This window comes from Phocoena sinus, chromosome 1 (genome assembly GCF_008692025.1).
Source record: "Phocoena sinus isolate mPhoSin1 chromosome 1, mPhoSin1.pri, whole genome shotgun sequence".
Taxonomy (NCBI): domain Eukaryota; kingdom Metazoa; phylum Chordata; class Mammalia; order Artiodactyla; family Phocoenidae; genus Phocoena; species Phocoena sinus.
The window spans coordinates 20,641,031-20,656,179 of record NC_045763.1 but is presented as its reverse complement, the minus strand read 5'-3'; the positions used below and the strand labels follow the sequence as shown (position 1 = coordinate 20,656,179).

At 43.2% G+C, this 15,149-nt stretch overlaps 1 protein-coding gene across 1 annotated transcript in view; it reads right to left on the bottom strand.

Annotated features, from left to right (window-relative positions):
• Positions 1–13,185, bottom strand: part of CEP85 (centrosomal protein 85) — a 33,584-nt gene extending 20,399 nt beyond the window's left edge. The window contains exons 1-3 of the mRNA XM_032645180.1: positions 13,054–13,185; positions 6,665–6,738; positions 2,922–3,074 (exon numbers count right to left, since the gene is read on the bottom strand). Of these exons, the coding sequence (XP_032501071.1) occupies positions 2,922–3,074; positions 6,665–6,719 (208 nt within the window). The 5' untranslated portion in view covers positions 6,720–6,738; positions 13,054–13,185. The remainder of the gene's footprint in view (positions 1–2,921; positions 3,075–6,664; positions 6,739–13,053) is intronic.
• Between the last annotated feature and the right edge of the window lie 1,964 nt (positions 13,186–15,149).

Here is a 15,149-nt window from a genome sequence, read left to right as displayed (position 1 = left end):
CAGCCAAAAAAAAAAGATGGGCTTCCCTGGTGGTGCAGTGGTTAAGAATCCACCTGCTAATGCAGGGGACACAGGTTCCAGCCCTGGTCTGGGAAGATCCCACATGCCGCAGAGCAACTAAGCCCATGCGCCACAACTACTGAGCCTGTGCTCTAGAACCCACAAGCCACAACTACTGAGCTGGCGTGCCACAACTACTGAAGCCCATGTGACTAGAGCCCGTGCTCCGCAACAAGAGAAGCCACTGCAATGAGAAGCCCACACACCACAGTGAAGAGTAGCCCCCGCTCTCTAGAGAAAGCCCCTGCACAGCAATGAAGACACAACACAGACAAAAATGAAAATAAATAAATTTATTAAAAAAAAAAATAGAATGGCTTCCCTGGTGGCGCAGTGGTTGAGGGTCTGCCTGCCGATGCAGGGGACGCGGGTTCGTGCCCCGGTCCGGGAGGATTCCACAAGCCACAGAGCGGCTGGGCCCATGAGCCATGGCCGCTGAACCTGCACGTCCGGAGCCTGTGCTCCGCAGCAGGAGAGGCCACAGCAGTGAGAGGCCCGCGTACCGTAAAAAAAAAAAAGAATGTACTATGCAATTAATATATATATTTCCCCAAAGGAATAAAAAGCACACATCGAGTCACACACAATCTGTGTAACAATTTGACTGAATGAGATATAGCCAGTCAATTCAATGGGGGGAAAAAATCCCCCATTGTTTGATTTTTGTAAGTCCTATTATTTAGTCAGAATGAAAAAGGTCCCATGACTGTACATGTAGACAAAACCTTAACAAGTCACAACTGCATTGACAGTTAACACTTTTGATTACACAAGTGATGGAAAGAACAATACAGGTGGGAGATCTGAATCTGATAACTAGCTGTGTGACATCAGGCAAGTTACTTAACCCCTCAGGGAATTTTTGCTACTCACCTGCAAAAAACTGGATTAAGTGATTTTTAAAGTTCTGTCTACCTTAAAGTCTATGATTCCATTAACTCAATATTTATTGACACTGGGCCCATACACACACAGCTGTCAAACTATTAAAATTAAATCCCAGGGACTTCCCTGGTGGTCCAGTGGTTAAGACTCCCCACTTCCACGGCAGGGGGCGTGGGTTCCATCCCTGGTCGGGGAACTAAGATCCCACATGTCACGTGGTGTGGAAAAAAAAAAAAAAAATTAAATGCCAGGTGTCCAGGAGTCAGTACTAGTAGTAGATGTAGTTGATACGTTTGTTTTTCTCCTTTTCATTTTTCTTTTATTTTTTCCAAACATTTCTTTTTTTTTAAATGCTTTACTGAGATACAGTTCACATACTGTACAACTTTCACCCACTTGAAATATACAATTCAATGGTTTTTAGTACATTCACAGAATTATGTACCCATCACTACAATCAATTTTAGAACATTTTCATCACCCCCCAAAGAAACCTTTTTACCCTTTAGCAGTCATGCTGCATTTACTCTAACTTCCCTAGCCTTAGGCAACCACTAAATCTATTTTCTATCTCCCTACAGATTGGCCTATTATGGATATTTCACACAATATGTGGTCTGGCGCCTGGCTTTTTTACTTAGCATAGATGTTTTTAAAGTTAATCCAGTTTGTGGGGGGTATTGGTACTTCATTTCTTTTTACAGCTGAATAATATTCTATCATATGGATATACCACATTTTACTCATCTGTTTGTCAACTGATAGACATGGGGTTGTTTCCAATTTTTGGCTATGAAGAATAGCACTGTTATGAACATTCGTGTACAAGTTTTTGTGTGGGTGTATGGTTTCATCAATTCTCTCGCGTATATATACCTATTTGCTGAGTCATAAGGCAACTCCATGTTTAACCTTTTAAGGAACTGCCAAACTGCTTTCCAAAGCAGCTACAACATTTTACATTCTCACCAGCAATGTACAAAGGTTCCAGTTTCTCTACATTCTCACCAACGACTGTTATTATCTTTTTGATTATAGCCATCCTAGTGGGTGTGACATCTTATCAGATGCACCAAGTACCAAGGTAATTAGTTTTGTGACTTTAATCAACTCATTTAATCATTTTGAAATTCAGCTCTCTCATTTGTAGATTGGAAATAAAATATTTCATAGAGTTCTTAAAGGTATTAATGAAAAAATGTAGAAAAAAATTTAGCACAGTATGCATCATAAAGTATTTGATAAACAGTAATTAATTATTATCATTAGGTTTTCTGCCCTCCTAGGAACCCAGCATCTAAATGAAGAAACAAAATACTCTTGTAAAGTACAGCCTGACAGTTAATACTTAAGTGCAAAAACAAGTGACAGAAAAAAATAAAGATATAAAATTGCAAAAAGGAAGATCAGTAATGGGAGGAAGAAATTGGAAAAGCTTTTTCAGACGTGTCATTAAATCATAAGATAAGATAAGCATAGCTGGGAGGGGCAAGAGATGAGAACAGCACAAAGGGGCCCAGATTAAAGAAGGAAAGAGCTCAAGTAACAGCAACAAAAAAAGGTTCTGCACATAGCATAGTTAAGACAACATACCTGGTGACAGTAAGAAATATGTTTTAATGGGATAGGGCCATATCACAGAATTGGGGACTCTGACCTTTATCCTCCAAGTAAAATAAACAACTGAGGATTTGCAGGAAAGGGAAACTATGAAATCAGGCTTTTAGAAAGATTAATCTGGTAGGAGAGGGAAAGACCTGATGCCAAGAAACCTATTAGAAAGTTGTTTCAGACAGGACAAACAGTAGAAGTTGAGAGAAAGGGACCGGCTGTGAGGAGCATAGGATAAGAAGAATCAAGAAGACTCCTTGACTGAATGGATTGACTTATGAATACTCTGGAAATGACAATATATGTGGAATACAATTTGAAATTGACAACACATTTTGGTAATCAAATCATTAATCCAAACTTACCCTCCGCAATGTCTGAGCATGATGTGCCAATGGCTGTGTCCCCACTGTCGGCTATACTTGAACAGCGGCTGAAGCGGCTCCGAAAGGCCTCCGAGATAACTGGGGTCTGCCATTCAGTCCCCAGGGAACCACCCCTCTGAATCACATTGGAACCTGAAACAAGTGGCATTTCCCACCTTTAGTGTGAACCTGCTCAGGTAACCCCACAAGACTTTTTTAAAAATCGCTTAAACCTATTAGAGAATAGTGGCACCCCACACCTTTCTTTCTCCTGTGCCTATTTCAGCTACTCTGAATTAGTTAATTTTAGGGAGTTTTTTTTAAAAAATAAATTTATTTATTTATTTATTTATGGCTGCATTGAGTCTTCGTTGCTGCGCACGGGCTTTTCTCTAGTTGCGGCGAGCAGGGACTACTCTTCACTGCAGTGCGTGGGCTTCTCATTGCAGTGGCTTCTCTTGTTGCAGAGCATGGGCTCTAGGTGCACGGGCTTCCATAGTTGTGGCAGGCAGGCTCAGTAGTTGTGGCTTGCAGCCTCTAGAGCGCAGGCTCAGTAGTTGTGGCGCACAGCCTTAATTGCTCTGCGGCATATGAGATCTTCCTGGACCAAGGCTCGAACCCGTGTCCCCTGCATTGGCAGGCGGATTCTTAACTACTGTGCCACCAGGGAAGCCCAGTTAATTTTAAATGGAAATAGCATAAGAGGTGAGAATGTTCAAAGACAGAAATAAAAACTACCAAGAATCCGGGGTACTGGGACAGTAATAGTTAATAGCAGCTCCATTCTTTGCAATCTAGAAGCCACAGCACTTTACAAACATGATCTCATCTACCTACTCACTGAAAAGTATTATAACCCCTATTTGGCAGAGGATAGAGCTGAGATTTGAACCCAGGTTGTTCTGATTCCAATACCCACATTCTTTCCTACAGGATTTCCTACAGGTGCTTTTGGCATTCTGGGCCTGACAATTCTTCAATGTATAGTCTACATATTACAGGATGGTTAAGCATTCCTAGTCCCTCCCCGTCAACTAAATGCCAGCAGCAGCTCTCACTCCATCCCACCATCACTATAAAACCTGAAAACATCCCATATGTTCCCAAATGCTCTGCAAGGTAACAGGCAATCCAGTCCCCTGCTGAAAACCACTGCTTTGACTGCATCAGCGTACCCTTGTGGTTAAGGTAAATCCAGATCAAGATGAGTCTTATAAGTTAATCTGAAGAGTTTGTGGGGCAGGGCAATGCAAAGAAACTACTAAAGTTTCTGAGCAGATAAGATGAAACAAGACTGATGAGATTTATTTGACTTTATCAGCCTGCTGTTTGAGGGCTGGGAGATACGAAGTGTTCAATAAATACTTGGTTTACTAATACACTAGCAAAGAATTAAATTCAAATTATTTTTTAAAAACCACTGTAATTTTTCTAAACTTTACCTGATGATCCATGTAAACAAACAAACAGGTAATGGTAGCTACTTATCCATTTAAAGCGTCAGAGTTTGAGCTGAAATCAGAAAATGTGGTTCTACAGACTCTATGGTTTAGCGGGAAGCAAATGATATTTGAATTTAGTGCTTATCTTTTTTTTTTTTTTTTTTTTTTTTTTGGTACGCGAGCCTCTCACTGTTGTGGCCTCTCCCATTGCGGAGCACAGGCTCCGGATGCGCAGGCTCCGCAGCCACGGCTCACGGGCCCAGCCGCTCCGCGGCATGTGGGATCTTCTCAGACCGGGGCACGAACCTGCGTCCCCTGTATCGGCAGGCAGACTCTCAACCACTGCACCACCAGGGAAGCCCTTCTCCCATCTTTTGAACCTACTTTCTTCTACAGTTGCTCCCTTTTTTTGCTACTCTTACTTCTGCTTTCTACTGAAGACAACCTCACTTTCCCCAAGAACTCCTTTTATTCTTTGGGTCTCAGTGGACTGCCTGATTTGAAAGAATCTATATACACACAGTAATTGGTAACAATTTCTTTTTTTAATTAAATTTTTTGGCTGTGCCGCGTGACATGTGGGATCACAGTTTCCCCACCAGGGATCGAACCCGCATCCCCTGCATTGGAAACCTAGAGTCTTAACAGGTGGACTGCCACAGAAGTCCCTGTAACAATCTTTAATAGAAAACACAGCCAAAAATCAGAGCATCTGATCAGCATAAAATTAGCCAGTGTTACTATACTAAATTAACATAATTCTAGCCAGAAGCAAAGAAATTTGACCTTGTGGTGAGTCTATATGGCATTATCTCTCTAGTCAGTGTACAATTTGTCAGGTCTTTTGAAATAGTGAAAATCAATGGAGGGTCTCAATTACCATGTTCCTGGCCTCCTACTGGAAATCACTCCCTGTTACTACTACTAATCTTCTTCACCACTACCACTTTTCTGTTCACCCACTCCAAACATCAATTCTAAAAGTGATATTTGCTAAAATAAAAATGTTTTGGTGTAGTTATAGAGACTGATTATTTCAAAATTCAAGTCTGAAAGCTGGTATCACATCATATCAGCAGCATCCTTATCAAATATTAAGACCATTATCAATCAAATGAGAGACTACTGGGCTTCCCTGGTGGTGCAGTGGTTGAGAGTCCGCCTGCCGATGCAGGGGACACGGGTTCGTGCCCCGGTCCGGGAAGATCCCACATGCCGTGGAGCGGCTGGGCCCGTGAGCCATGGCCGCTGAGCCTGCGCGTCCGGAGCCTGTGCTCCGCAATGGGAGAGTCCACAACAGTGAGAGGCCCGCGTACGGCAAAAAAAAAAAAGTAGGAAATGAGAGACTACTGAAAAAAACCATCAGAAAAGCAGTGAGCTTTGTTAGGAATTTCTACATTCCAAGAAGGTGCACTATACACATAAGTGTCATAAGAAATTGTATAATTCAATCCTAAGACAGTGCGTGGCACATAGCAATGTTCAATAAATATTTGCTGAATGAACCTTGAATTGATTCAACAAATGCTTTTAGAAGTGCTTATTATATGCAAGGCAGTATGCCTAGGAGAACATATCTACCAAATGTCTGCTATAAGGCACTGTGGGATTTTTCAAGTTAAAGAAAACATACCATTAGTTCCATCAAATGTACTCTTTCTTCATAAATCCCCCCAAATTCAAAAGTTATTTTTCTAAAATGCTACTTCCTATTTGAATATACCATATCTACTTAATATTGTCTATTGAGTATATGTATATATTTACATGTTTTAATATATATATTAAATACATACACAAATTTTTAACATATCAACTTAGGATATCTACTGAGCTTTCAAAACCCTGTAAATCCATTCTAGAGATAAATTCCTGAGTCTCTAGTGACAACACAAGTGAGACTGTTGGCATCCAAGAAGAATTCCAATCTTTGTGGGCTAACAGATGACTGACCCACCCACAGGACTACAAAGACAACATAGAACACAGTAATTTATGCTGTGTTTTTCTGATTTCAAATGGAACTATCTTCCAAAGTCACTTTGTTCCAATCCTTTATGTGTCCTCCTCTCCCAATCAATCACGTGGTCTTGTTGGAAGCTACACAGGACCAGAGATAAATAGTTGTTCTCTCAGAGAGACCTATTTTTCTATTCAATGTAGCCCCATGTCATTTTTGTTCTTTAAGCGTCAGCCTTTCAGTGAATGCTTGTTTGTTCAGTATTTCCTTTTAAGGAAATTTCTGTTATAAAATAATAGATCAAAGGTCATAATTTAACCCAGAAAACTTTGACTACTCACCTGGTGATGTGGCATGAGAGAACCGCTCACTTGGGTATTTCTCCTGCATGGCCATCAACAGTTATTTGAGCCAGCTGTAGAATGAAGGAACCAGTCAGACTCGCCACTATCTTTTAATTCCCTGTAACTTGTTCTCATTCAGCTGAAACTGTCAAAAACACACAGAGTATTCAAGTATTCTTCCACATGTTTTACTCCTGAGGATGTTTTTTTAAGGCAAAGCAACTCCCAATATTCCACTCTACTTCTCCTGAAGCAAGAAGAAAAAACCTAGAACCAAATAGAGATTCCCAATACTGATCCTATTAGGTCTAGAGCCCATCCAATCGTTGCAAAAATTTTAAATAATGTTATTTTTAATTAACAAACATTGCCATGGATCTACTTACCCATGGGGACAGGATGGAAGAGTGAGGTGGGAAAAAAACTAAATAACCTGGGAACAGGATGGAAGAGTGAGGTGGGAAAAAAACTAAATAACCAAACCAACAGTGAAGTATTATAACTTCAATTATGATTAACGTAAAATGAATTCCCCGATTCCTTCCAGTATTGAAAGTTAGTCATATGATGTACAAAGATAGATTTTTTGGTCATAAGCAGAACCTCAATACTCAGCTGGGAACATGAGGTTTTCTTCCCATTACCCCATTCCTTAAAACATTTATATTTATTCTAATGGTAGGTTCTGAGAATTCAGCATAAGTCTGATTACTATCTATGTAAACAAAAGCTTTAATTAACTGTAACTAATAATAGCAAATAATATCTTGTAAATGCACAGTAACTGAGAGGCAGTACAGAGTAAGAGAAGTAGTTCAGAGTATTGACTTTTTTTTAATTATAAATTTATTTATTTATTTATTGGCTGCTTTGGGTCTTCATTGCCGTGCGCGGGCTTTCTCCAGTTGCGGCGAGCAGGGGCTACTCTTTGTTGCAGTGTGTAGTCTTCTCATTGTGGTGGCTTCTCTTTGTTGTGGAGCACAGGCTGTAGGCATGCAGGCTGCAGTAGCTGTGGCATGCGGGCTCAGAAGTTGTGGCATGCGGGCTGTAGAGCGCAGGCTCAGTAGTTGTGGCACAAGGGCTTAGTTCCTCCGCGGCGTGTGGGATCTTCCCGGACCAGGGCTTGAGCCCATGTCCCCTGTGTTGGCAGGCGGATTCCTAACCACTGTGCCACCAGGGAAGTCCCCAGAGTATCGACTCTTGATCAGACAGTTCGGGTTTGAAGCCCCACACGAGCAACATATTAGCTGTGTAACCTTGGGTAAATTTCTTAATATCTTTGTGCCTCAGTTCCTTCATATAAAAATGAGGATAAAGCCAGGACCTAATTCATTCTAATTCATTTATAATTAACTTACAATGGTGCCTGACACATATTAAGTGCTTAATTAATGTTTTTGTTATACTTGGCATATTAACAGTTTATGTTAATAAAAAGTGACACAGTACAGTCCTCAGAAGATAAAGTACGAATTTAGAAACTCTGAATTTATAAGAGCCCCAGAAGAATTTGGGATAAACCCTGTCAACAGAACACAATTCTGACAGGTGAAATTTAACTTTGGAGGGGGGGGGGGCGGGAAAAAAAAGCTATATGGTACTATTTCTCTGATGTGCTTTACTGACCTCTATAGTCTCCTCTTAGTAACAACAACACAAACCCTCACTAATTCACTGTATCTACAACAGAAATTGTACCAACCCCTGAAATCCCAGGTCTCTACATACTGGGTAAGAGAAACTTTGTTCAGTTAAAAAAAGATTCCAGGGGCTTCCCTGGTGGCGCAGTGGTTGAGAGTCCGCCTGCCGATGCAGGGGACACGGGTTCGTGCCCTGGTCCGGGAAGATCCCACATGCTGTGGAGGGGCTAGGCCCGTTAGCTATGGCCGCTGAGCCTGCGCGTCCAGAGCCTGTGCTCCGCAACAGGAGAGGCCACAACAGTGAGAGGCCAGCGTACCGCAAAAAAAAAAAAAAAAAAGATTCCATTTATGGCTAGTATTATTCAGTGTTTTATTCGTGACACAGAAGGATGCCCTACTGCTAGTCATACCGAATCGTCAATATCAAAATGCTGTTTTTAATCCCTTTCTGTTTTTTCTAAAGGGTTTTTTCCTCCAGATGTGATTAAATTAAGGATCTTTTATTTTATTTTGGTCTGGCTGCACCATGCAGCATGTGGGATCTTAGTTCCCCCACCAGGGATTGAACCCATGCACCCTGCATTGGGAGAGCGGAGTCTTAACCACTGGACTACCAAGGAAGTCCCCCTTTCTTTAAAATATAACAAAATGGTAGGCCCATTGGATTCTGAGACCTTTCCAAGTTCAGAGGGGTTGAAAATGGGATGACAAAAGAACTCTCAGTTAAAGATGGAGTTATCCTATGACTCTAGTTCCACTCCTGGGTATATATTCAAGAGAAATAAAAACATATGTCAACACAAAATCTTGTACATGAATCTTCATAGTAGCATTATTTATAATAGCCAAAAAATAGAAAGAACTCAAATGTCCATTAGCTGATGGATAAATAAAATGTGGTACATCCACACAATGGAATATTATTAGGCAACAAAAAGGAACGAAGTACTTAGGCAACAAAAAGGAATGAAGCACTGATACCTGCTACTGAAAACATTATAGTAAGTGAAGGAGGACAAACACCAAAGGCTACATGTTGTATAATTCCATTTATACGAAATGTCCAGGATTGGCATATTCATAGTGACAGCAGATTAGTGGTTCTCAGGGACTAAGAGGAGGGCAGGGAGAGGGGGAAATGGGGAGCAACTGCTAATGGTATGGGGTTTCTTACTAGGGTGATCAAAGTGTTCTGAGATTAGATAGTGATGATGGCTTGTGAATATACTAAAACCTCTGAATTGGACATACATAAAATTGAATTTTATAGTATGTGAATTATACCTTAATTTTAAAAAAAAGAACTCCAAGGAGTAAAACAGTACAGAATAAATAATTTTAAACTTCTTCCTCCTTAAGTTCAGAAGTAGATGGCCTACTGGTGGAAATTTTTAGGACCATTTGAAGAAGACAGACTTCTGGAGATAAAAGTGAGAGAAATGAATGTATAAGAAGTAACACAGGGACTTCCCTGGAGGTCCAGTGGTTAACAATCTGCCTTCCAATGCAGGGGATGCAGGTTTGATCCCTGGGTGGGGGAACTAAGATTCCACATGCTGCGGGGCAACTATGCCCACGTGCCACAACTAGAGAGCCCAAGTCACAACAAAATACCCCACAGGCCACAACGAAGATCCTGCATGCCCCAACTAACACCCGATGCAGCCACATAAATAAATTAATTAAAAATAAATAAATAGCAGTAACACAAATAACCAATTATACAGCCAAGAAAGGTAATAATGAATGGAGTCAGACAGAAGAAAAGCACCCAACATCGATAGTTTCCATTTTCAAAGCTGTTTAAACTACAGAACTATGCATTCAACAAATTTAACATGTATTAAGTCCAAGCATACAACTTTTTATTGAACTTCACTTTACTGAGCTTCACAGATTGCATTTTTTACAAACTGAAAATGTGCAGCAACCCTGTGTTAAGCAAGTCTATGGGTGCCATTTTTTCCTACAGCATTTGGTCGCTTCGTCTCTGTGTCACATTTTGGTAATTCTCGCAGTATTCCAAGCTTTTTCAACGTTATTACATCTGTCATGGTGATCTGTGATCTTTGATGTTACTACTGTAACTGCAGATGTGGTGGAAATAGCAAGAGGACTAAAATTAGAAGTGGAGCCTGAAGATGTGACTGAATGCTGCAATCTCATGATACAACTTTTAACAGATGAGGAGTTGCTTCATATGGATGAGCAAGGGAAGTGGTTTCTTGAGATGGAACTACTTCCAGTGAAGATGCTGTCAAGACTGTCAAAACGACAACACAGGATTCAGAATATTAAGTAACTCTGTTGATAAAGCAGCAGTAGGGTTTGACAAGACTGACTCCAATTTTGAAAGAAGTTCCACTGTGGGGAAAATAGTATCAAACAGCACTGCATGTTATAGAAAAATCGTCTGTGAAAAGAAAAGTCAATCAGGGCTTCCCTGGTGGCGCAGTGGTTGGGAGTCTGCCTGCCGATGCAGGGGACATGGGTTCGTGCCCTGGTCCGGGAGGATCCCACATGCCGCGGAGCGGCTGGGCCTGTGGGCCATGGCCACTGGGCCTGCGCGTCTGGAGCCTGTGCTCCGCAACGGGGGAGGCCACAGCGGTGAGAGGCCCGCGTGCCGCCAAAAAAAAAAAAAAAAAAAAAAGAAAAGTCAATCAATGTAGCACACTTCACTGCTGTCTCGTTTGAAGACATTGCCACAGCCACCCCACCCTTCAGAGGCCACCACCCCGTTCAGTCAGCAGCCGTCAGCATTGAGGCAGAATCCTCCACTAGCAAACTAGCAAAAAGATTACGAATCACTGAAGGCTCAGATGATGGTTAGCAATTTTTAGCAATAAAGTATTTTTTTAATAAAGTATTTTTTAATTAAGGTACGTAGATTTTTAAAAGACATAATGCTATTGTATACTTAACAAACTACAATATAGTGTAAACATAACTTACATATGCACTGGGAAACCAAAAAAATTTGTGTCTCACTTCATTACAGTGGTCTGGAATCCTATCCACAATATCTCTGAGGTATGCCTGTCCTTACTACCCATCAAGCATTGTGCTAAAGACTCTAAAGTATCATGTGTTATGTTGAATGCTCATATCAAACCTATGAGGTAGTTACTACTATTACCTCATTTTATGGATGAGAAAATAAAGGATTAGAAAGGTGAAGATTGTACAGTTAGGAAGAGGTTTCAAAGCCAGGACTGTGCTCTAATGCTACAGAAGTCTAGTCAGCATTCTGTCTGTGACAAAAAGAAATAAAGGAAGTTACCAAGGCACCACAAGTTGGAGTTTCTATGCCTCAGACACAGCCAGAGCTGCAAGCCCTAAAGCAGTTAGGAGCAGGGGCAGCTCATGTAATTTCTTCACTCTGCCCCTGGTCACCACCCAGGCTCTATTTCCCAAGCTGCTACCCGAGAATTAGATTGTGGCTGTTATAAGTAGTTCTCCCCTTGAAGAATTATAATCTTAATTGTGTGGAACACACTTGGCAGCTGTTGACAGAACCACATCAAGACAGGAGAGGATTTGAAGGGAAACACAGACAGCTGACACAGACACACTAAGAACCTCACATCATCACACTATTTTCATCGCCTTGATCATTCATTAAACCAAACCTAAAGAGAAGCCAAAACCTTGCCAAGATGCTGCCTTTACAAAGAACAAGTCCTGACCACCACCACATAATAAAACACATGGTTGCATGGTTCTCTTAATCGTCCTTGTATCACTACTCCTCCCTTCCTAGCACACAGTACTCAATTCATCAACCAAAATTTACTGAGTGCCTGTTTGCCTGGCTCTGTGCCATATCGTGGAAGTAGACTGGTGTAAAAGACAAACAGGGCTCCGATCCTCCCGGTTTAACGTGATGAAGTAAGTCCTGAACAGCTTCTGTTGCATAAATAAGCTCTAACACACTTTCTGTTCATCCAGAGAACCAGCTCCTCCCTGTCTATAGCAGGGTGCCTCATGCTCGGTACTAACGACATTGGAAGTCGGGTAAGTCTTTGACGTGCGGTTGTCCTGTACACTGCAGGCTGTATAGCAGCACCCCTGACTTCTACCCAACAGATGTCAGGAGTAATCCCCGAGTTGTGAGAACCGAAAATGTCTCCAGACACTGTCAAATATCCCGTGGGGGGCAAAATCGCGCCGGCTGAGAAACTCCAGCCTAGCGCCTTCACACGGGCTCTCTGTCCCCCGACCTTCCTCCTCTATCTTTCTCCAAATCTCGGCTCAAACTTCACTTCCTCGGGGAGGGCTCCCCGCCCCCTCAGACTCCGTCGGCGCGTTGGGTTCCGCGCTCCCATACTTCTCCACCCTGCACTACTGAGTGCTGGACGAGCAACCATCCGCGGGATGTCTACTCCCCTCCCGGGGCTGCGAGCTCCTGAAGGGCAAGAACTTCCCTCCCGCCGTGCCCTGGCGCCCGGCACTGGGCCCGTCCATCGCAAAGGTCCCGCAACTGCTGCGGAGTGAGTGACGGGGAGAGAGCGAGGCGATGAGGACGGGAGGCCACTGAAGAAGGCGAGCGGGGGGCGTTATTTCAGAAAGCCGGGGCGTCAGAGACCCAAGGCGAACGGCTCTGTCGCTCTGCGCATGCTCTTCGCTCTCCCGCGGCCCTCCCCACCACGGAGGACGGTCGAGAGTGTCTGAGGCTTCGCCAAGGCTCTCTAGGCAGGGGACAGGGTCTGTCAGTCCGACGGGGTCCCCGAAGGGAGGAGGACTTACGTGAGCTTGAAAGCGGGCAGCGAAATCCCCCACTCAGGGACACCAACCACTGCGACCACGTCGGCTGCGGACGGCGATTCAGCGCCTCAGCTCGCCTAACGGCCGTTACACACCCGCCAGGCCGCGCGCCTCAGAGCGCGCACCGCCCTGGTCCCGCCCCTTTCTGCCCTCCTACGACCAATCAGAAGTCGGGCCGCGAGGGTGTCCCGCCCCTGCACGCCGCACTCGGCGCAGAGAACCGACGGATCTCTCTGCGCATGAGCCCGCCCCCGCTCTCTGCCGTTGCCTCTACCCCTTGGCGGGTCTCGCCTCTGGGCGGAGCCCTGTTCACCCCGGCCTGAAGTGGCCTGCTTGGCCTGTGCAGATTGAGAAGCTGGCAGCCAGCGCAACTCATTCCGGGATCCCTCCTAACCTGCCCACCCTCCTCCCATTCCTCACCATCTATAGTACTCCCACTTGAAGCAAGGGGTGACGTTGTGACCAGGAGTTAGGGTGTGGCCAGAGTCACTGTCTTATCAGGGTCAGGGCTTGGTCTGGATCAGAGTCAGTGGTCAATCTGTGATCAGGACACAGGTTGAAGGGTAAGGGATCAATCTTGCCTCCCTACTCAAACTCGCTCCCTAGGAAAAGGAACTAAATTTATTTGCATTAATACATACTTGAAAAATCAGACTGAAATTGTTTAAAAGGAGGAACAAAGCCATCAGCCAAAGTACAGTAAAATTCCAGGTATCTGGAAAACTCGACTTGGGAGGGAGAGAGGCATTAAAAAGTTGTGTGATACAACATGATAAATATAATTAACGGTGCTGTATTTTATACATGAAAGTAAATTCTGAGTTCTCATCACAAGGAAAAAATATTCTTTTTTATTTCTTTACTTTTGCATCTGTATGAGATGATGGATGTTCACTAAACTTAATGTGATAATAATTTCATGATGTATAAGTCGTCATTATGCTGTACACTTTAAGCTTATACAGTGCTGTATGCCAACTATAACTCAACAAAAGAAAAATAAAAGTGTGATTTCTTAACTTTGAAGAACCAGACATAAAGAGTTAATTACCAGACCAAATTCACTCTAAAGGAAGGCCTCTGGGGTTCTATCACTTGCCCTCTCTTATAGTGTTTTAAGGTAAGAATATAGATGGCAGAAAATAAGATTTAATTGATAATGAATCTGGGTATGATATGATGAATTTAGGGAGTATTCTCTGAAATTAAGACCAGAAGTCTTTTATTAAAATATAAATGGTAAGGATAGGTGTGTAAATGAGTAAATTTGTGGGCTGGTGGGTGGTGGGAACACCCACTTGATGGCTTCTATTTCTTTGGTGAAAAGCAACTGTAAGGAGGGAGGGAACAGAGGCATGTAGAGGGCTGAGAAGAATGGGGAAGATTTGAAAAGCTGATGCAGAGAATGGAAGAGAAACCAGACTGGGAACAGTGGAACTGCTGAGATTTAAATTTACAATTGGCAAACAGTACATTTGTACAGTTTTCTTCAATGGGTATCTATATTTTAAAAGTAACTCCAGGGCTTCCCTGGTGGCGCAGTGGTGTAGAGTCTGCCTGCCGATGCAGGGGACACAGGTTCGTGCCCCGGTCCGGGAAGATCCCACATGCCGCGGAGCGGCTAGGCCCATGAGCCATGGCCGCTGAGCCTGTGCGTCCGGAGCCTGTGCTCCCCAAGGGGAGGCCGCAACGGTGAGAGGCCCGCGTACCACAAAAAAAAAAAAAAAAGTAACTCCAGTATTATAATACCAATTTTCAAATGTGAATGACTCCTCATTTATATTTTTTTTTTTTTTTTTTAAATGTTGGGGTTAGGAGTTTATTAATTTATTTAATTTATTTTTGCTGTGTTGGGTCTTCGTTCCTGTGCGAAGGCTTTCTCAAGTTGTGGCAAGTGGGGGCCACTCTTCATCACGGTGCGCGGGCCTCTCACCATCACGGCCTCTCTTGTTGCGGAGCACAGGCTCCAGACGCGCAGGCTCAGTAGTTGTGGCTCACGGGCCTAGTTGCTCCGCGGCATGTGGGATCTTCCCAGACCAAGGCTCGAACCCGTGTCCCCTGCATTAGCAGGCCGACTC